The sequence below is a fragment of the Eucalyptus grandis genome, chromosome 11 (genome assembly GCF_016545825.1).
Source record: "Eucalyptus grandis isolate ANBG69807.140 chromosome 11, ASM1654582v1, whole genome shotgun sequence".
NCBI lineage: Eukaryota > Viridiplantae > Streptophyta > Magnoliopsida > Myrtales > Myrtaceae > Eucalyptus > Eucalyptus grandis.
Window position 1 is genome coordinate 38997230 of NC_052622.1, and position 21460 is coordinate 39018689.

At 36.6% G+C, this 21460-nt stretch overlaps 1 protein-coding gene across 4 annotated transcripts; it reads right to left on the minus strand.

The window, feature by feature from the left end:
• Positions 1-630: 630 nt before the first annotated feature.
• On the minus strand, positions 631-18396 carry LOC104441245 (CBBY-like protein). Of its 4 annotated transcripts, none has more exons than XM_039305476.1 (11): positions 18083-18396; positions 17936-17985; positions 17753-17816; positions 17112-17160; positions 16920-16988; positions 14205-14266; positions 7914-7994; positions 4789-4943; positions 3655-3739; positions 2939-3019; positions 631-1028 (listed from the first exon to the last, which is right to left on the minus strand). In XM_039305476.1, the coding sequence occupies exons 1-11, from the start codon at positions 18373-18375 to the stop codon at positions 926-928; spliced, it is 1092 nt and encodes a 363-aa protein (XP_039161410.1). In that variant the 5' UTR covers positions 18376-18396; the 3' UTR covers positions 631-925. The 4 variants fall into 4 exon arrangements, with proteins under 4 accessions (XP_039161410.1, XP_010052586.2, XP_018727558.2 ...); XM_010054284.3 differs by having other exon boundaries at positions 2939-3082; XM_018872013.2 differs by lacking the exon at positions 631-1028 and adding an exon at positions 3136-3226.
• Between the last annotated feature and the right edge of the window lie 3064 nt (positions 18397-21460).

The window sequence follows — 21460 nt, forward strand, 5'->3', positions numbered from 1 at the left end:
AAGAATTTAATTTGGTCAAAATTTTCTTTTGCTCGTATATTTTGGTAAAATTTGAAATTCATAAATGACATTGAACAACAAAAACTAAAATATGACGAGTTGTGGACATGATAACGCGTAATACAGTAAATTTAATTATCTTTGAATGTCAACTGAAAATCCCGTGGATCGAACTTGTCGAATACTTCGTAATAATCAGCCCTAAATAATCGATCATTCCCCCATGTATTTGCTTCAACATAACTCAATGCGGAGAAGGCAAGTGAAATGCCAATATTATCACTTCTCAATTGAGAAATGACTATTGAACTTTAATGCTATTTTTTAATACTTTCATGGGCAGGAATTAATACAAACTGAAAATTACCAAAGAGATAATGGGAAATGGTTCTTTCTAAGCACATAATGTGAATGAAGTGAGAATTTATTAATTAAAAGCACTAATAAAAGTAGCATGTGAATTTAATATCAAGGTACTCTTCTTTACCCTAAATTTAAAGATTTTTTTTTTTTTAAAATTCAAACTTGCGGCTCAACTAATCCTCAAGAGTACACAATGAAACGCCCCATCAATGTACATCGGGTAAAGCTCCACATGTTAGCGTGGACTCCAATGTTAATATCAGGAGGTGATGCAGTGATTTTAACACCCTTGAATTCAAGCAATAAACAACTCAACCAATCCAACAATCCTTAAGGGTCAAACTCTGTGTACCTATGTATCGACAGACAGCTTATAGACAGATCGGCAGTGCACCAACTGATGTTAAGAGTAATTACAGAGAAAATGAACCACAGCTTTGCAACATATGTCCCACGTCCCTCTCTTTCCTGACTAAAGTAGCAAGTATCAATATATATGAATACAACCTCAATAAACTCAAAGCGTTCTAATGTTGATTAGCTGCAAAACCTTCGTGAACCTTCATGACCATTTTCTGCCTATCAACTTAGAGATGGTCAGATCTGCACCTCCAAAACCATCCATAACTGCCTTAGCTGATGGAAACTCCGCTCTGGAAGTCAAACTGTGAAGGTGGGGAAAACATAAACATCAGGACAAGCAAAGACAGCTTCGTGGAGAACTCAAAACAAGGTGTGTTTTGTGAAAATGCATGTCCCCTCTGCGAGCGCCCAGGCATTCATTAGAGAAACTGTCTAGCAATGGACTTAAAATCAAAGAAGCTATGACTCTTTCTTCCATATCAAATTGGAATTCTAACTGATCATTTATGATTATGGAAGAAACCTAACATCAATATTGCACAGCTATTTGCAGCATCAACCTAGTCCTATGGCCCCTTAATTCCTTTGGTTTTTAAGCATCCACCACTCCACTACCACAATAAATAGTTTACTTATCTATAATGGCATCTTATGTCTTCCCTAAGAGCCAAAATTCTTTTCTTACGGTCCCAATATTCCAGTAAGAAGTAAATGTCTTTTTAAGGGATCAACAGAGCCTAGGAAAAGAGTGAAAACAAACTGCCAAAGGTCTTATCTTTGCAGCCTCACGCATGCCTCATAGAGTTCAGAATCAATTGCTCTCTAAAATGTTCTTGAGTACCCATATCTCTAAACTCAATTATTAATTCACCACCATTAGTTCGTGGCAGAAAAAGGTTTTTGTTGATGGCCATTGTTCCAGAAGAAACCAATGAACAGTAGGTAATCATTGTTAAGATAGACCACAGTGTTCACTTCATCTGCATAAATAAGATAAATCTAGCAAGATAGAAGACAAAGGTAAAGATAGATGTATAAATTCAAGCCTTTGGGCACGAGAGAGAGAGAGAGAGAGACAGAGAGAGAGATCTGCGGTGCGTCAAATGGAGTTGAGTGCTAGTTGAAACACAAGCCAATGAGACTGTCCTGAGTTTATGTGCCCATTAGGCACTCTGAGGGGCACGCACATATGAGAAAGAAGAGCAAAGAATGATATGGTGGAATAAGGGATTGCACTTAATATGTTGGATTAGAATGCTCCCACCATTCTTTTTAGTTAGACAATAAGGATAAGGTGTTACAAACTTCATGATATCAACTGGAGGGACTGAACTGGTAAAGACAAACAAAGAAAGAAGGGGAAAATTGCAAGCTGCTCCTAAAAAGAGTTGCCACAATTTCCTAATGAGTCCAATAAAAGAAAAGACTACTTGTCACTTAAACTTTCACCACGATTTTCAGACTTATGCCCAGGTCATGAAGTTCACATTTGCAGCGTGGAAAAGTCAAGATTCAGTACGGCATTTGGGAATATCTATAAGGTGTTACAAACTTCATGATATCACCTGAAGGGACTTAACTGGTAAAGACAAAACACGAAAAAAGGGGAAAATTGCAAGCTGCCCCTAAAAAGAATAGCCACAATTTCCTAATGAGCCCAATAAAATAAAGACTACTCATCACTTAAACTTCCACCAGAATTCAAGACACCAGGGTCATGAGGTTCGCATTTGTGATGTGGCAAAGTCAACATTCAGTAGAGTATTCAAAAATATCTGTAATACACTAATAATCACATTGCTTAGAAATATATTTAAGTAAGAGTTAAAATTTAGAAGAATTGAGATTGCACTGAAAATAGTGTTCATGGGTTTAGTAAAATGATAATGTTTATTAAGAATAAGACAATTGATGAAAGGTGACTGGAAAGGCCTATTTATACCCCAGACATAAGAAGATCTCAACCTTGGATTAGACATAAAATTTCTAATCTCAGCCATCCGACCCCATTAAGAGTCACATGCCTATCACATCACTATCTATTAACCATAACCACATATAAGAAATGATTAGATAAAGAAGAAGAGACATTCAAAACTCCTAGATAAAACTATGCTCCTGCATCAGATACACAATGTAGCAAGTGCACAGCAGTGGTTCTATTGGTAGACACATTGGTGCACATATAGAAATCTGAGAAACAGGTGATTACCTGCTCCGTACAACAACACATGGCATACCGATTCTCTCAGCCGCAGCCACACCAGATTGACTTCCTGCTACAAGGATACATCTGCAGACAGGAACCCCCGCAAATTCGGCACCAGCACGCAATGCAACTACAATCTTCTCTAAGCTGAATCCCAAAGGTGCGACGTAATTAAAAAACAGAAAACCAACCGTCCACACCAATCATTTTGACTCAGTGAAAAATTCCACAGCACTTCAAGTAACTTGAAATTTCCCGAGCTTCCTACATTTGAAGTTTCCTAGCATAGTTCTGTGAAAACTCAGAAATCATGAATGAATACCTTGACTTCTTCACATTAATAAAAGCATATAATAGCAGAGGGTAAGCCCATAACACCCTGGTCAAACTTAGATTTTTGCCAGGACCCAGATAAATCACAAACTGATGGAATACTACTGCATAAAGAGAGTTATTTCTATGTTGAAAACATTTATGCACTTTCTTCACAGATTGACTGATGGAATGCTACTGCATAAATAGAGTAATTTCTAAGTTGGAAACATTTATGCACTTTTTTCACAGATTGAAGTAACTTAAAAATTGTACTGCTGCAAATGAGAAAAATGTATCTCCACATTTTGAGCCACAGGAAAGATAAATCAAGAAATTATACCTTCCATCATTATTCATTGGGAAATACAAGCTTGGGAGTAAAAAAGGCATGTGCACCGTTTTACCTTTCAGATGAGGTGGTATCAATCTCTACACTCAATTTTAGCATGGAAGCAACCTCCTTTGCTATTCTTTGTTTCTCTGCAGAAGCTGGTCCAAGAAAAGAGTCTTTTAGCATCCAGGCTTCTTAACTCTAAGATAAAATAATAGAACATGGTAAAATGCTATCAAAGAGCACAGTAAATTTTTTTTACTTGTTTATAAAGAAGATATTTTATTCTCATTGCATGTCGGAATGCTCCTTCTTATAGGGCTGTCAGTACCTAACCAGCACTCCTAAACAACTGTTAACCATAGCAAACTACTACTAAAGAGACCATCGTTTCCTGAACCATTCAAAATGCTTCAGATATTTTAAGCATAAAATTATAAGCAAAATGAAATATATACATGTTGCAAACTTTACTGCATAAGAAATTCAAAAATGGCAATCTTTATACTTACATCATGCCTATAGATTAATCAAAAGGCTGTTCTTAATTATGTTTCCCATATAGCTAGTCCGCATCAATATAGAAGTTGAAAGGAGAAGGGAAAGACCAAAGTGGATGAAGCTTCCCTTGCACTCGAGTAAATGGCAATTTGCAAAATTGGAGTGCAGACATTTTGTCCATGGTTGGTAATATGAAATACGAGTAAATCAAAATAGTGTAAGTGAAAATGAGGATACTGGCATTTTTTTCTCAGGTAACTTTTTATTAAGGTCAACTCTCTTTCTAAATTTACCAGTTGCATCAAAAATTTCCCATTAAAATTAGTAACTTACATTGAAATTTAGCTCAGTGTGGTCAATTACCATTTAGTGCAAGAGTTAACAAATATCTTATTGAGTAAACAAATGTAGATTAAATAGCATTTTGGATTCATCAATTTGAGTGTGAAGCCACTAGATTAACCTACTAAATTGAAGATCAGTAGTTTACTCAATGAAATTCAGCTGAGTCTGATCATTTTCCTTTATCGTTGGTGTTGTATCTGAAAATAAGGCTCTACCTTAGTTGATTGTATGTTGACCTTACATGCATAATTTAAGGATAAAAAAAAAAAAAAAAAAAAGAATGCAAGAATTAGCAGAAAATAAATAACAGTAGAACAGACGAAATAAAATGTTGCAAACTAACGGTAAGTGGCAAGTCTACCTGCCTTGGCCACTTCCTTAGCCAGCATCTCATCCAACCCTGAAGACACTCCTTTGCCAAGCACTAGTTGCCCATAGAGACTCTGTTCAACCTCTGCTGGGCCTACAATCTTGACTTTGGAAAACCTTTCCTGGCCAAGCTTTTCAGCAACTGACCTAAAATTTTGTGTACGAAAGGAATTAAAAGGATCCTTACAAACAGGAATGAATAACGATCAAGTGATTTGGAGCTTGCTAAACATAAGCTAAAACAGAATATGATCAAGTGACTAATTGTTACAGCATCTTTAATGGACTTTCCACATGAAGATATGATATTTCTTTATTTTATCTAGATCACATTGTGATTTCCGGACTATAGATCATTTCCATCAGCCAACAAAAGTAAATCTTGCACAAGATTATGCTCAAGCCTGAGAGAACATGTGGCATAAAACATTTCCAAAGAAAATTAATTTCTCATTACAGAAGTGCAATGACAAAGAATGCATTAGCACAGAAGAAATTCTGAAAAGCACCACAAGAGAAGATCAAAATCTTCCACAATCTAAGAAAGCATGATTACGTGAACACAATGAATAAGAAAACAAAGGTTGACAGCACTGCTGATGTAATCATTCCTATCACAAATTTTGTTTATCTAAAGATTTTGGTAGACTAAAAAGCTTGCTAAAACCTTCCAAAAAAGTCAATTAGAAACAGCATCTCACTTCTACTGATAAAAGAATAAAAAAAAAAATCAGCAAATCGACACTAAAGTTTTTAATGGCAATTTTATGATTTTCACAATCTTCCATGGAACCCCACAAAAATTGTCAGCAAAGGAAGACTGAAGGTTTCTAATTTTTAACATTAATACGAGTGAAATTATGATACAGGAAGTCCTTGCACTTTTTTCTCAATGTTTGATGTGGTCTCTGGATTTTTCTTTTTCAATCTAGTCCTTACAATCTGAAAATTGGCTCAATTTTGTCCTCTTAAATTATCAGATGGAGTTAGCTGACATGGATGATGGTGCCATTAATATGCACATGTTAGCATGCACACACTCTGATGTGTCGTCCATGTCACACTCCTCTCTCTCCACAAAAATAAATAAATAACTAACACCAGCAAACCCCATGACCGCTGGTGCTGCCACCACCAAACTCACTTAGGAAGCCGCCAAACTTGGCGTTGCCATGGCTGGCACCACTGCCACTAGCACCCTAAACTTGGTCACCATTCATACTACCAATTAACACGACCTGCTCCTAATTACCTCCTCTGAAGAAGCAAGAAACATGATTTTGGGGAAAACTAAGAAAAATAAGATCTCCACAGACAGTGAAAAGGGAACAGCCCACGCTGTAGAACTCCTAATTGCCCTCAAAACACAAATTCTAACTAAGAAATCCATACTCAAATTCACATGTAAGTTCTCGAAGGTTTCAAAGCCGAAGCATTGCGAGGATTGAGAAAATTTGTAGTTAAAATTCCTTTCTTTAGGGTCTAGATTATAGTTGCTAAGCTGAGAAGCTGTCTAAAGTATAGTTTCTTTAAGGTCAAATTGTCAAGCTCAAAGTTGATTTTCACCCGAGAGAGGGGCAATAAGGATGGTGATTACAGAGAGAGTATCGATCCAAAGCTTACATTGATTATTTGAGAGAGGGCGGTGCAGTGGGATAACTTCAACCAAGAAGACAAAGGTGGTAAGGTCTGCATCGGTGGAGGAAGAAGGAAAAAAAAAAAAAAAAAAAAAAAAAAAAAAGAAGAAGAAGAAAAGCAAAAAAGGCTGAGTTAACAAAGGGCTAATTCCAAAAAAATAAAGTACCAACTTTAGGTCAAAGAACAAATTTGACTCAAAACCTTTTTGTCTTGTAAAAATCGCAAACTTTAGGTTGAGAGACAAATCTCGCCCAAACTTTTTTGGTCTCATAAAAAGCACAAATTTAGGTCAAGTGATAATTCGACCCCAATTTTTTTTTGTCTCATAAAAATCACAAACTTTCACCCTTATCCCAAATTTAACCCCTACCTTTAACTCTTTACTTGAAGTTAACCTTGTTTTAGGAAAAATGGTTCTAGTGGTGAGCTTGGCAAATCTTGTCTATAGTGTCTCTTGATGGATAGTGGTTTACAGCTTCATATTATGACAAAACCACAAAGTCTGGCCAAAGAAATTCAATCTGGAGATTTTTTGACTTGCTAGTGAAGTGTAGGAGTTGATAAACAGTTTCACCATTACTCTCCAAGCTGTGGCTCAAACAACAAGACAATGAGTAGTGTTTTAAATCTAGCCAGCAAATGCACATGGATTTATTGCTAAGGACAATCAATGAATCTAAATTAAGGGGGCCAGATTTGGGATTTAAATGAAAGTTTGCAATTTTTTTTTCAAGACAAGAAAAAGTTAGGGTCAAAATTGTCACTCGACCTAAAATTTATGCTTTTTTACATGATAAAAAAAGTTTTGACCAAATTTATCACTTGACCTAAAGTTGGTGCTTTTTTACATAAAAAAAAAAAATTGGACCAGATTTATTACTTGACGTAAAGTTGGTGTTCTTTTATGAGACAAAAAAGAAAGTTCGGGTCATATTTGTCATTCGACCTAAAGTTGATGTTTTTCTTTTGGGAATTAGCTTGTTAAAAAAAAGGGTGACATGGCACTCCACATACATTATTTTGGTCCAATCACTGCTGAGTTGGCAATCCATGTAAAACAAAATACATGCAACCTTATGCTCAAACTAACAGAAGGATAACATTAAGCTGATTTTAAAAAATTAAAGGACCATATTGGAAAATAAAATGTTCAAAGACAATAGAATAAAGAGAAAAAGTTCATGGACTTGCTGCATTATCACCCCAATACATGTCAAGAACTGTATTATGTGAGTTAGCAATGTCAGAATGCTAAAAGGCCTAGATGGTTGTACTGTGGATAAATCACTTCCTATCACGGTAAAGCATTATGATACTTGGTCAGTTTAAGTGCATATCCCACTAATTCTTTAAGCAATGCATAAAGCAACTATCTAGGTAAAGAAGCAACAGCTGTGTGCTCAAGGATGAGCAATTGAATATGGAATGTAAAATTAACTACGTTGCAAGACTCTGTAAAGTCTGGTCAGGTGAGTGTACCTGGCAATTTTATCCCCGCTTCTACTGTATGCAGTCATGATGAGCACAGGTATACCTTCATCCCATGCATTATCAATAAAACTGCAAAATAAATTGGCAGAAGGCGTAATATTTAGGCAAAAGTAGAGAGCAATAATTTTGCAACATATGTACTGCATAATAGTTTGCACAAAGAATAATGAGATACTTAAAAGAAAATAAGCAATTCTCAGGATTGTTGAAAAATTCAAGGCATTTTTTACCAAAAAAAACAAAAAAGATTCAAGGCATGTTTGGTAGCGAAGGGTTTTAGTTAGAAAGAGGGGATCGACTTTAATGAAATGTTCTCTCCAGTTATAAAACATAGTTCCATCCATGTGTTACTCGTGTTAGTAGCCCTTCATGATTTAGAGCTTGAGCAACATGATATCAAGACCACTTTTCTGCATGGCGACCTTGAGAAAACAATCTATGTCTCATCTTGAGGGATTCATTGTAGAGGATAAGGAAGCTCATATTTGTAGGTTGAAATGTTCTTTGTTAGTCTCAAGCAATTTCCGCAACAATGGTACAAAAGGTTTGATAACTTCATGTTGAGTTAAAAGTGCGCATGATAGCTATGTGTACAATAAAAGATTGCGTGATGATTTATTTATTTATTTGCTATTATATGTGAATGACATGCTTATTGTAGCAAAGAACATATTAGAGATACAAAATTTGAAAAGGCAACTAAATAGGGAATTTGAGATAAAAGATCTTGAAGCTGCCAAGAAATTCTAGGTATACAGATTAGCAGAGATAGACAGATTGGGAAGTTATACCTCTCACAGAAGAAGTATATTGAGAAAGTGCTTGAGCACTTTGGCATAAAGAGTGCCAAATCAGTAAGTACTCCTTCAGTGTCTCATTTTAGGCTTTTAGTTTCTTTGTCGTCTAAAACTAAAGAAAAGGAAGATGAGATGTCTTGAGTTCCATATTAGAATATTATGGATAGTCCCATGTACGCTATGATTTGCACTCGTCCAAATATTTCACAGGTTGTTAGTGGTGAAAAATGTATGACACATCTGGATAAAGCTTACTAGCAAGCTGTGAAATGAATTTGGTAGATCTGGATAACCTTAGATGTGGGTTTGGTCTTTGATAGAAGTTGTGATATAGGACATTTGGTTGTTGGCTTCATTGATTCTGACTATGCAAGCGATATTGACAAAGGAAGATCTTTGACAGGTTATGTTTTTATGCTTGGTAGTTCTGCGGTTGGTTGGAGAGCAATTTTGTAGGACAAAGTTGCTTTGTCTACTACCAAAGTAGAATACATGGCAACAACGGAAGTAGTAAAGGAAGCTCTTTGGTTGAAGTGTTTGATTGCAAATTTGGGGTAAAGTTGGAGGAAGCCTCCATTATCTTTTGCAATAATTGAAGTGCAATCTAGTTTACCAAAAATATGATGTATCACGAGAGGATAAAACATATCGACATCCATCATCACTTTGTGGATATCACTTTGTGCGTGATGAAATTGCTTAGGATATAGTTACGATAAAAAAAATGCCCACGGTGGATAATCCAGCAGATATGTTAATCAAATTAGTTCTTTTGACCAAGTTCAAGAATTGCTTCAACTTGATTGGCATTTTCACCATTTGAATTGCTTAATCAGTGTTGGTGACATTTCATCTCTTGTTTCCTACGCCAAGTACACTCACGTAGGCTTAGGAGTGTGTATCGTCGACTCAGCCATTTTGGGGGTGGTCTTGTGGGGTCACTTTTAGTGGTGAGGTAGAGAAGTCTTGTCGCATTTGGCACAATGCTCCTTTGGAGATTTGAAGTTAAGGGTGGAGATTTGTTGAGTTTTTGACTTTCAAATTAGATATAATGGTATTTTAGAACCATGCACCTACTATAAAAGGAAAGTGTTTAATAATATTCTATAACCCAAGCCTCCATATTATTTCCCCTTTCGTTTTTTCTTATCTTCTTGTTAGATCTTTAGATTTTGTGGTTCACCAAGTAGTTTTTAAAGCTTTTAGATCGTACTCTCACACTCTTTATTGAAGATAGTGAAACCCCTCTCCTCTTAATTTTTTTCATTTTGGATTTTCCACGTAAATCTTGTGTCTCGTGTGATTTCGATTTTCTTTTCATCCTTTACTACTCGTGATTTGATTGGTGCATCTTCTGGCCTTTTTTCATAACAAGCATGAACCAGCATTTTTAGACATGTGTATTAGGCCTTGACTTATTATGCATGCTATTAGGACTTCAGCACAAGGTAACTGATCCTTTCTTCCTAGAAAAGAAAAATAACAGTAATCCATTCCAACAAGCGCCAACAATTTGCAGGACACGTTCCAAACTAAAGTACTTCTTTGTATGAAACTTTTAAACAATACAACAACATATGAAGCATGTAAGTGGACCAATACGTCAGTAGTTAAAACCCAAAACTTAGGCCTTGTTTGATATAACCGTACCATAAATAGTCAAAATTCCATCGTTGACTTTTTAAGTGTTGACAACCTTAAGTCAAATATGGAACAGAGAGAGTTGTGCGCTGATGCCTTAACATCAAATATCGTATGTTATTTTTTTTCTCCCTTGCCAAACAAGCAATTGCGGAAACTGTAGGTAAGTTTTAGTAATACAATCAATAATATGTTGTGTCCTTTCTTCTTCTTTTTTTCAGCAAAAGAATTAGAAACCCTTGTATATTTAAACAAAATCAGTGAATTTTTCAGAGAATTGAATCTTCTGTATCAAGAAAGTTAGTATTGCCAAGTGAGCTTAATAATTTTCAGTGCTAAATATTTGTAAAGGATATTAGATGCTGAGGACAATAAGGTCCTGTTTGATGACTATCGTTATTGAAAATAAAAAATCAAGCACTTGATAAACACTTAGCAAGATTAAGCACGTTTCATAAAACTAACTAATTTCGATATGAAAGATTGATTCAAGTCAGAAATCCGCTAAATGTGTTAAGTAAGGAATGGAACTTCTCTATTCCCAATTATGTTGTTAAAAATCTACCAAGTATATTCCAAGTTCTACATTTAAGTGAAACAAATAATATTTATTATTCGATCTTCATTTATTATCAAACGATTCTTTATTCCCATTAGCACTCAAGGTTGTCAACAAAGATGATTTAGTGCTTGAATATTCAAAATTTGGAACAATTTCATCAGCCAAGCCCCAAGATGCCTTTATGAAAGTTTTGTTGAGTTTGTGCGGATACGAGTTATGGACTTTCCTAGGGGTAAAAGAAATATCCAAATAAAGAACCAATAGGGTACCAAACAGTCTATATACACAATTTAGTTAAGATAGCTTGGTGTGGAGAATTATGTTCAATTGCCACAACCATGTTAATTAGGAGAAACCAGATAAAGATAGCTTGGTATGAGTTGAACTTTTAAACTTGTAGCATTGGACTACTTTTAATAAGTACTGAAAGGCCCAAATGTTTAAGAGTCTTTTATAAATTTTTACACCAAATATTCAAAAGTACCTAAAGCTTTGACTCTTTCGTAAACATATCTGGAACTTTAAATCTTGTCCCCCAGGAGAAATCAAACTTATTCACTGGTAAATGTAACCTCTGTTAGCTGGTTGCTAAGGTGGTAGGGTGGGGATAAAATGGCTGGCCAGATTGGACCTATATTCTAGAAAGAATTAATGGAAGAAAAGTTGAGAGAGAGGGGGGTAGCAGAGGAATGGAAGTCAATAAGTATCCTCTTATTTATAAAGATGGAACAAACAGTGATGTGAGACAATCTATTTTGGATTGATTCAGATCATGGAATATTGTTTTTGAGCTATGAACAGTTCTCGTGAACAGTAATGTGAGTTGGCTAATCTGTGAATGATGGAAAATGAATGTGATTTCACATCAAGAGGATGTAAGCTTCATGCTTGCAGTTTAAAGCATTGAACAATTCAAAGCGAAGAAATACTGAAGCTTTTGTTTAATGATTGATTGATACACCATAAATTAAACGGAAAATTTCAAAAAATGACCCGAAGTGGACTTTGTTTCAAATAAGGACCTAAAGTGGCCTTAGTTGTTTCAAATAAGGGCCTGAAGTGGCTTTGGTTGTTTCAAATAAGGGCCTGAAGTGGCTTTGGTTGTTTCAAATAAAGACTCGCCCTCGCCGATCGCCAACTGGCTAAATTTTCCAACCGGTCAAGGGTATTTTGTCATTTTGCATTTCACCTTCTTTTTTTATTTTTTTTTATTTTTTTGGTTCTTCTTCCTCCTCTTCGCCGATGGTCGACCGGCCACCGGTGATGCCCACAGAGGGCTAAGTGAGGGTCGCCCCCGTCGGCGAGGGCCACCCACGCTTGCCACAAGTGAGGGACAGCCTCGCTTGAGCGTGGTGACCCTCCCTGGCGAGGGCCGACCTCACGAATGGCCCCTGGGCAAGGGTCACCATACCCAGGTGAGGCCATCCCTTGCCCAACCCTTTGTGGGCATTGCCAGTGGCCGGCTGGCCACCGGCGAAGAGGAAGAACCAGCCAAAAAAAATGGAAAAAAAGAAAAAAAATGAAAAAATGACAAATGACGAAAATACCCTTGATCGCTAAAAAGATGTGGTCCTTATTTGAAACAACATAGCCACTTCAGGCTCTTATTTGAAATAAGCATGACCACTTTAGGTCATCATTTGAAATAACATCAACTTTAGACCCTTATTTAAGACAATGAAAGCACTTAAGGTCCTTATTTAAAACAAGGTCCACTTCGAGCCCTTATTTGAGAAAAAGAGGGTACTTCAGGTCCCTTTTTGGAATTTTCTCTAAATTAAAGGAAGAGCATACTTATTGACTCTAGTAGTCCCTATTCCCCATAGGAAATTCCTAAATAAGAAACCTAAGAAATTTCATATCTTAAAAACTAGGAAACATGCATTCCATTTAAAGGGAGACATAATATCCCACAAATTAGGAAAGAGAATATTCTATTCTAATAAATAGGACACATAATATCTTAATGAGACTAAATGACTCTTGAGCACTTACAAGATTCTTAATCTAATAAGCAAAATAAATTAGATTATCACCTAAAACTAAATCTCCACTTGGCAAGCCTTTAGTATCGTTGCCAAAGTTCTCCATCAAACAGCCATGTCTTTATGGCATTTCAACAAGGCTTTTGTGCAGAAGATACATTTGGTGATTTATGGACCAAAATTATTTTTAAGGAGAGGTTATGCAAAGCTATATGGAAAAACTTCTTTTGTTGCGCTACTGGCGTTGTGTTGGCACCTATGGAGTGAGTCTGTGGTGCTGGATTAGTGAACACTAGGATGATTTTTCGAGGGATGTTAATTTTCTCATATGAAGAGAGATTGTGCCTTAATTGAGCAGCCTAAATTCCAAAAGAAAACTCTTCTCTGCGACACCACAGCCAGAAGAATGTCAAAGCTTTGCCATGGTGTCTATAAACCACAAGTGATGCCAGCGACCACAAAGGTGACAAGGCATGAACTTGCATGGTGGCTATAAACCACAAGTGATACCAACGACCACAAAGGTGACAAAGGATGAACTTGCTGATGATAATTGCAATTTTGATGATATTCATGAATAATGGTTATATAAGGATGGCGATTTTGATGAAACATATGGATGGCCTTCTCTAGCTTGGCACTTCATTAGGCCTACTTTCTTTTTGTGATTGATCAGCCTTCTATTGATTAAATTGGACAGCCTAGCTTCTGTTAGTGATTGATTTTTCAATGTACAATGCTCATGATCTTCAGTTATCATCTTATAGCATCTATTTTGAAATATCATAAAAATGTTACCCACTTAATTTGACTTAATTGCTTAGTCAAAATATTTAGAGATTCATGATCCTTAGATACGGAGAATTCTCCAGAGTTACTTTACAAATCTAGTAAAATTTTATAATTTGACATTGCAAGAACCTCACTGATTCTAGGTAAAACAGCAAGTTTGACGACCTAGCATCTAGAAAGTTTGCTTCACCAAACTTACAAAGAATCGAGAAATATTTAAGTCCTATTGATTTTCTTTCTATAACAAAAAGTAACAGAACCTTTTCAATTTCCACAACTACAAAATTTAAAGACCAATCAAAAATAATATCTCTAATTGAAAGGACAGCCATGTCTATAGAGATACATTGAACAAGCTGTGAGAAAAATGGCAATTTTGAGCGACTATCACAAAAAGACAAGTGATAAAAAAGAAGCTTTTCCGTATCAAACACATAAAAGAAATTATATGCTCAGAAAAAGCAGATAACTTACTGGCATATTGTTAAATGGAAGAACTTACTCTTGAATTCCAGGTCGCAAAGGTAAATCTTTGGACATCATAAGTTCATCCATCGCATGTTTCTGCAGCAACCAGCTAGGATGATAAATATCTTATAAGACAGTTATCTATGTGTAAGGAAGAAGAAAAAAAATCCCACCAGAATAATGTAATAAATGAAGTACATCAAATGGAATAGACAATGACAGCAAAGTCAGGCTACAGTCCTGACAAAAATGCAGAGCAATGAGCAAATACACAACGGTTGCTCATGTCACAAAGAGAATTTCTACCAACGAATTTCACAAAAATGCAAGGCATCTTAGCCTTTCATAAGTTTTTTTAGCATTCATCACAAAATATATTCATATTGACACTTAGCAACTTAAAAGGTTATTTGAAATCATGCTTTGGTTATGCAGACGAAAAACCACTATAACAATGATGCTTATAAAGTTTGCAGCCTTAACACTCACAATGGCATCAACTCAATTTAAACAATAAAATCACAATTGTATTCCATGTGTCTACATTCAGGGGATAGTTCCTTGAAGTTTAAATGGACTGGTGTGCACCTCTTTGCAGCTTTGCTGAATGAAAATTTTTATGTCAGCTGAGGCATTGACCATTACTTGAGATTTATGTGAAAATTTTCGTTTAAGAAATCCAAAGTTTGTACACATGTTTATGCAGCTTTATCAGAAAAGTTAGAGAAACGATATTAAGAAAAGGCAACCTAAGGATGAGAAGAGGGCAAAGCCTGTACATATACTGGATGTCTAATGCAATGGAATGGGGGGTTACAGCTACAAAAAACCCTGTACAACACAGCTACAGTGCCCAAATTTGCATAGTCACACACCGACTCTACCAGCCAATTGATGTGGCGCATCAGAACTTAAATTTTCCAATGATTACATCACAATCCCAGCCCAAGCTTCATCAATCAATCAAGCCAATCTGTCAGTCGTGCAAGCACAAAGAAAATTCGTCCTTAACATTGTCCCATGGGTCCAAGGCACTCAAGATAGCATTTGTTGATGATTAGTGGCTTAAATACAAGGTTGAAGAATCAAAGTGTGCTTTCTGGTCTTTATTTGGTATTTTTGTCCACAAATTGATTCAATGCATTCAGGACACTTAGAATAATATTTCTACAACTTGAAAAATCTCAAGTGATAGTCGATGGCTGATATGCAAGGTTGAAGAGTCAATTAATGCATCTTCTTGTGCTCGATTGTCAAAGAGTCTTTATTACAAAGTTAGAATGTCAAAGAGTCTTTATTGCAAGCTTGAACGTGTGAGCTAGTCTTCATTACTAGACCGGAGAGTCAAAATGTAGAGTGTTGTGAAATTTATTATTAGAGTCTTAGTAAAATGTATTAGTTAGGCCATAAATAAAGATGTAATCTCACATGTATGACAGACATGAGTTGTATACATGAGAGTTCCTCTTGAAGTAAATAACTTCCTTCAATTTATAGTTCTTTATCCATTTTTATGGGGATGAGCCTTAAATTCTTTATCCTCAACTAGTGGATTTTTTCTTTAGACCTTGGCGGCAAACTACATCTTTTCCAACTTTATTTTTGTTCAGAATGCACTCCATTCAGCATCAATTTCACAGTTTCCAGTAAGTTCTTATTTTTATAGTAAAATACATTCCTTCATATAAATCCCAGTAAAAACACTTATTCATACACTCTATCCTTTGACCACTAGTCCAGAAAACAAATTTCTTATCCCATCATTTACATCATGCATCACCGACTGTCTTGTCCAATCTTGTGCTAGCATTTTGCAGGTAGGCAAATTCTTTTGCAACAAAGTACTTTCATAGGTTTGGAAATGGTAACAAAGAGGAGTAAACCCTAATGAAGACAAGTGGTTGAACATATGTGAGGGATAAGCTAATTCTTGTCTCTAGACACTGTGCATCATGGAGGTAGAGATAGAACTATCAACCAGAGAAAAAGCACAGAGACAGAGATAGAGATAGAGATAGAGATAGAGATAGAGATAGAGACAAAGAAGGTTTGTCAATTTATAGGTTAAATGCAGTAAGACCCTAAACTTTACTTTTTGAACACTAAAATGTGCATCAACTTTGAATTTTATCATTTAATTTTTGAACTACTAGATTCTTTAACCTTCATGTAATTAATAGACCCTCTAGAGTAATAAGAGGAAGACTCCTAAACCATGTCTTGTAGAGAGCATAAATATTACCCAAGTTATTTTGCTTTAGCTGTGTTTTTATGCACTAACTTAGGGGGAGAGAGAGGGAGAGAGAGGGAGGAGGGAGAGGGAAAGGAAGGGGGGGGGTGTGGAGAGAGAGAGAGATCAATGGTGTTCTATTCTGTTATTGAGCTGACCCTATAAAGGACGAAGGGATAATAAGACAGTAGAGAAAAGTTTCTTTGCTAACATTTAACAACCTGCAGAAAGTGCTACAAGGATCTAATTGGCAAATTCATAAGTTGAAGAAGTCTAATCCATTGAAAAATTAAGGGTGTCTTACTGTCATGGAGATAAAAATATGGGGGCTTCTAAGTTTGACTACCATAACATATCATTCCTCCTCTTCATGTCCCTCTCAATATCTACATTTACATAAAACAATGGTACTGAATTTTTATCCAGAAGGATGACAGGGGACATTGAGAGCATTGAATACTTGTTTTGTACATCCAACACCAAAGAAGATTGAGCTCAAGAACATATAAATCAACTCACCTTCTCTCGCAAGACACTTTTCACAAACGAACTCTTCTCACTAGTGGGCAGTGAAGTAGGCCAACCAATCTATACTTAGACATAACATCAGGTTAGAAGTAAAACAGGAAGAAAGGGAAACATGAAAACAGATACACAAGATCTCTCATATTTCTACAAATGAACAGGAAAAAGAGAGGAAAAAGAGCTTACGCGGTTAAAATATAGAATCAGCATCCTTTCTTCATCAGCAGCACTTTTCCTAGAAGCCATGACAAAATCAATCACAGCAGCCTTAATTTCAGGAACGATCCCTTACAAGTTGCTTCACCATTAAATGTCAAGCTACTTAAGATGCAAAAATATTAACTGCAGCAAGATAATTGAAGTGCATAGAGCACAGTTCTGAAAGCAATGCAGTTGGAGACAGAAAGGAGAGATTTTCTTCTCCCATAAGTAAATCATCTTTTTTAGAAAAAATTTGAATTGTGGGAGGACTAATTCCCACTGCAAGCCCACTTTGACATCAACAGAGTGAGCTATCCTTTCGTAAAAAAAAAACCAGTGAAGAGAAACGGTGGGAAGTCTACTCCACCACAAGCCCCTATCTCAAAAAACTTGGAAACTGGTCCACAACATCGGTGGTGGACTCTAATTGGCTACTAATCCTGGCCCACTAGATTCAGGTCTGCCAAGTCACTTTATATACCAGTTTTGCGTACCAATCTTTATATAGCCATCATCAATCAAGAAGAATATCCACTTTTACAGAGAGTCAATGCGTACGAACCTAACATGGGAATATAATTACAGACGAGATAAGAAAAGAATGCATGATTAACTAATTGCCAAACCTTACGAGGTCTAGGTAGACAGGCTCGGTCCAATTCGCACAGTCAAGCCCAAGCTTTCGAAATGCTGAACATACCCAGAACGGAAATAGAGAGTTCAGCGGCACCGCCGTATTAAACATTCTCAAACTAAAAGGAACAACACCGTAATGTGTTGATAGACGCACTCCGTGAAACTGAACTCACCCAAATTGAAGGCCTGGCGATTAGCCAGCCGGTAGGCATCCACAAGGACCCTAGGGAAATTCAAACACAAGAAAAAGACAGGGAAAGAAAACCTTAGAACAATAATGAAACAAAACAACGGAAAGAAGATGAGAAAAATCAGCCCACCCTTCAACTTCAAGAAGAAGAGCGAGCTCTTGAGGTGGGTCTTGGCCAGAAAGTGAGCTCAAGGCAATGAAGTCACGGACACCCGAATTCTTCCAGAAGAATCTGGAGTCGATGAAGAAAGGGAGGGAGGGGGACGAAGGAAAGGTGCGAAGAAGACGAGGATCCTTCGATGGAGGAAGATAGAATCTGGGCTTTAGGCCCCTTGCCCCTGCAGAGGCGTTGGAATAGCAGAAATGGTGGTGGGAGAGAGGAGAAAGGGATTCCATCTGCACGGTGGTGCGCAGGCTCCGCATCCCCGTTTGCTGGCAAATCTCATGCACAAAGGGCTAGATGGCTAACTTAGCTAGTTGTCTCGGGCGGGCCGGGATTTTGTCGGCATTTGGTCCGGCCCGAACGCATTGGGTCCAGGCGGAATTGACAAGAAAAATTTGAAATTCGTGAAGGACGTCAATGAACATCGGCTAATTCACATTTTCGAGTTCTGAAAATCTACGAGAAAATGATGCAGGATGTGAATTTCTCAGTTACTCAAGCAAAAAACCACAACCTCACTTTTTAATCTAGGAGCATCAATTTCCGGTAAAGACCATTTAATGTTTATGCAAGCAAAGAGAGATGTCGATCACAATATGGTTTAATGGATCGAACAAGGAGAAGGAATCCATGATTGATAAGGTCCTTCAATTGAATCAAAGGCTGGAAGGACATTTCTGTTGGGATTTTGTTTCAAAAATAAGAACACTTGCATAGTTAAATTGAATCAAATTCACATTGGAAGCAAAAATGTCCATATACATATCTCATTGACATTATTTGTACATTTTAATAAAAAGCACGTAAAAATAAAAATGAGGCTAATCACATTACCCTTATACTATGCTCCAAAAGTTTAATGTTCTTCAAATTATGATCATGAATGTCTAATATCCTTATAGCATTGGTTCTTACGTTTTTCAGATCTCCACTATGAATGTCTAGTCTTCTTGTGACATTGATTCTAACGTTCTTCAGATCTAGACCGCAAATGCCTAATGTGCTCGTAGCATTGGTTCTCACGTTCCTACCTACAAATGTCTAATCTCCTCGTGACGCTAGTTCTAACGTACTTCGATTCTAATGTTGTTTAGTTCCAGCCCTACAAATGTCGGGCCTTTAATTCAGACACACCACCAACTTGCGTCAATTGGTAGAGACTAACTTGAGAGAGCTTACCATGACAATTATGTTAGTAATTACTTTTGTGTGTTACTATTTTGATTAATCACTATCATCACTCGACCATCCATGACCCTATCTCTCAATCGTTTTTTTATAATCAGTCACAAATCACATTAATTCGACTCATTAACTATGACGTCCAAGGCCATCACTTACTAGGCCCTGGACCTTAATCTTTTTCTATTTTCACATGTGCGGAAGAATATTTATCATTCTTAATGTAAGTGTTTTGCACTCAAAAACAAGTTTCATGAACACTTCCTTCCATATCATTCGTTCTTTATATAATTACATAGGCAAAAACAACATCATGATAGATACTAGGACCACAAAATACATATCAAGATGATTTGAAACATCAAAACACCTGGGATAGCCCAAAAAGGTGCCTAACTCCTCTACCCGGTAATTTTTCCCATCTATCACCTAGCGCCCTACTATGGAGCACATCCTAGTTTCACGCCTAACATCTCATGAGTGGATGAGGCCATGGAACTGCTCTATTAGATTGAGGTACACAAATACAAAAGCGTATTGGAAATAGGTTGGGGCACCCATCATCTATCCAAACATATCGGGTAAAGGTGACGCCGGACTCTCAGTCTTGGAAGTATCAATATACACCCATTACATGCATAGGTGTGCCATAGGTTGCCACCAGCAACATGTCAATCGCTAATGACTTGAAATGAAAATAAGAGGTGAGCAAAATGCCTAATAAAGGATAAAGCATGGCATTAAACCTCAAGATCCTAATCTCGCTCAGTAGCAAACATAGCTCAAAATAACGGACCAACATATACATGGACATATCCAATTAGGGCAGCATACAATACTCATGAAGTTCATCGGTCCAAACATACCAAAATAGACATAATGCACAAAATTCACGTAATAGGACATACACAACCCAATAATTCAACAAGCACACAGCTTCACACATTCACATGTACTCACACACCTTATGGATTAATTTAAATGTGTGAATAATTTCATTCCACCCTCGAGACAGATTTAACTTGGGTCACTAGCTAGTCTACTCGAGTCATTTCTGGGTCATTGGCTGGATTTTCATGGGATTCTGGCTCTAGGCATCTTCCTTCGAGGCATCCCGGTATTCAAGGGGTGTTTGCCTTGTGATTTAAACTGAGACATCCTAGACCACAAAAGTTAAAGGTATCCCTACTCCCTAGGGTAATCATCGGAAAGCTGGTTGATGGAACATCTCTTGATTTAACCCATTTCACACATTTCACCACACCACAATCTTAATATAAGACACACTTATATCATCACTAGCACAAATATGCACTTCTACAAAGCATGCTCACATGCTAACATCACAACACCACACCATGCATGACATAATTACCCTACACAATCATCCTAACTTACTACACATTATTTCACATACACAACAAGCATCACTCGTGCACATCCATCAAACAAAGATCCACAGCATGCTGGAATCTCCCACAATCTCGAATTACAAGTTTCAACAATAAGAATGTCAAAGATACCAACTAGACCACCAACAGCACTTATGGGCAAAACCAAGCCTACTTGCATGGCTTTGAAATTAATTCCAGAAACTTAACAAAATGAGTTCAAAAAATCCTCAAATTTTAGTATGTTATAGTTGACATTTAAATTAACTTTTTTCATGAAGAAAGACAAACCTAGTTCCTTCTAAATTAAGAGTAGTAAATTGCAAAAAACAGCCACAAGACTGTCCTAGTAACTAGAATATACATCCTTACACAGCAGGCTACTTTGACGCCCAAAACTCATTCATTAGCTCTAAAATTTACCTATGTTGTACTTTAAGATATGATGAACAACCTTTGTGTGGAAAACATATTGAAATTTGATCCACAACATTTTATAAAAACTCTGCAAACTTTAAAGGTCACCAATTCCAACCCTAAATAGCATACTAACTTCCATGAAACAAGACTTATAACTTGACACTCCTAGTCCATAAAATTTCGATTAAAATGTATGTTATAGATGAGGATGTTTAAAGCATTTTTCATGAAGGAAGATTTTGTAAATTTGCACCACATTCCAAACAACAAAATCGACAAATACCAAAGGTTTCGTACAATAAATTCTAGGGAAACCTACCTCAGCTCCTTAGTTCACACCTCATGCATATAA

What these genes read in the sequence shown, in the direction of transcription:
- LOC104441245 (XM_010054284.3), bottom strand. Translation starts at nt 18,375, where the DNA reads ATGCGGAGCCTGCGCACCACCGTGCAGATGGAATCCCTTTCTCCTCTC. An exon ending in TGATTCTATATTTTAACCGC is followed by an intron (nt 16,989 to 17,111) that starts GTAAGCTCTTTT and finishes GTCTAAGTATAG; the next exon opens with ATTGGTTGGCCTACTTCACT. An exon ending in TGTGTTGTTGTACGGAGCAG is followed by an intron (nt 1,029 to 2,938) that starts GTAATCACCTGT and finishes CCACCTTCACAG; the next exon opens with TTTGACTTCCAGAGCGGAGT.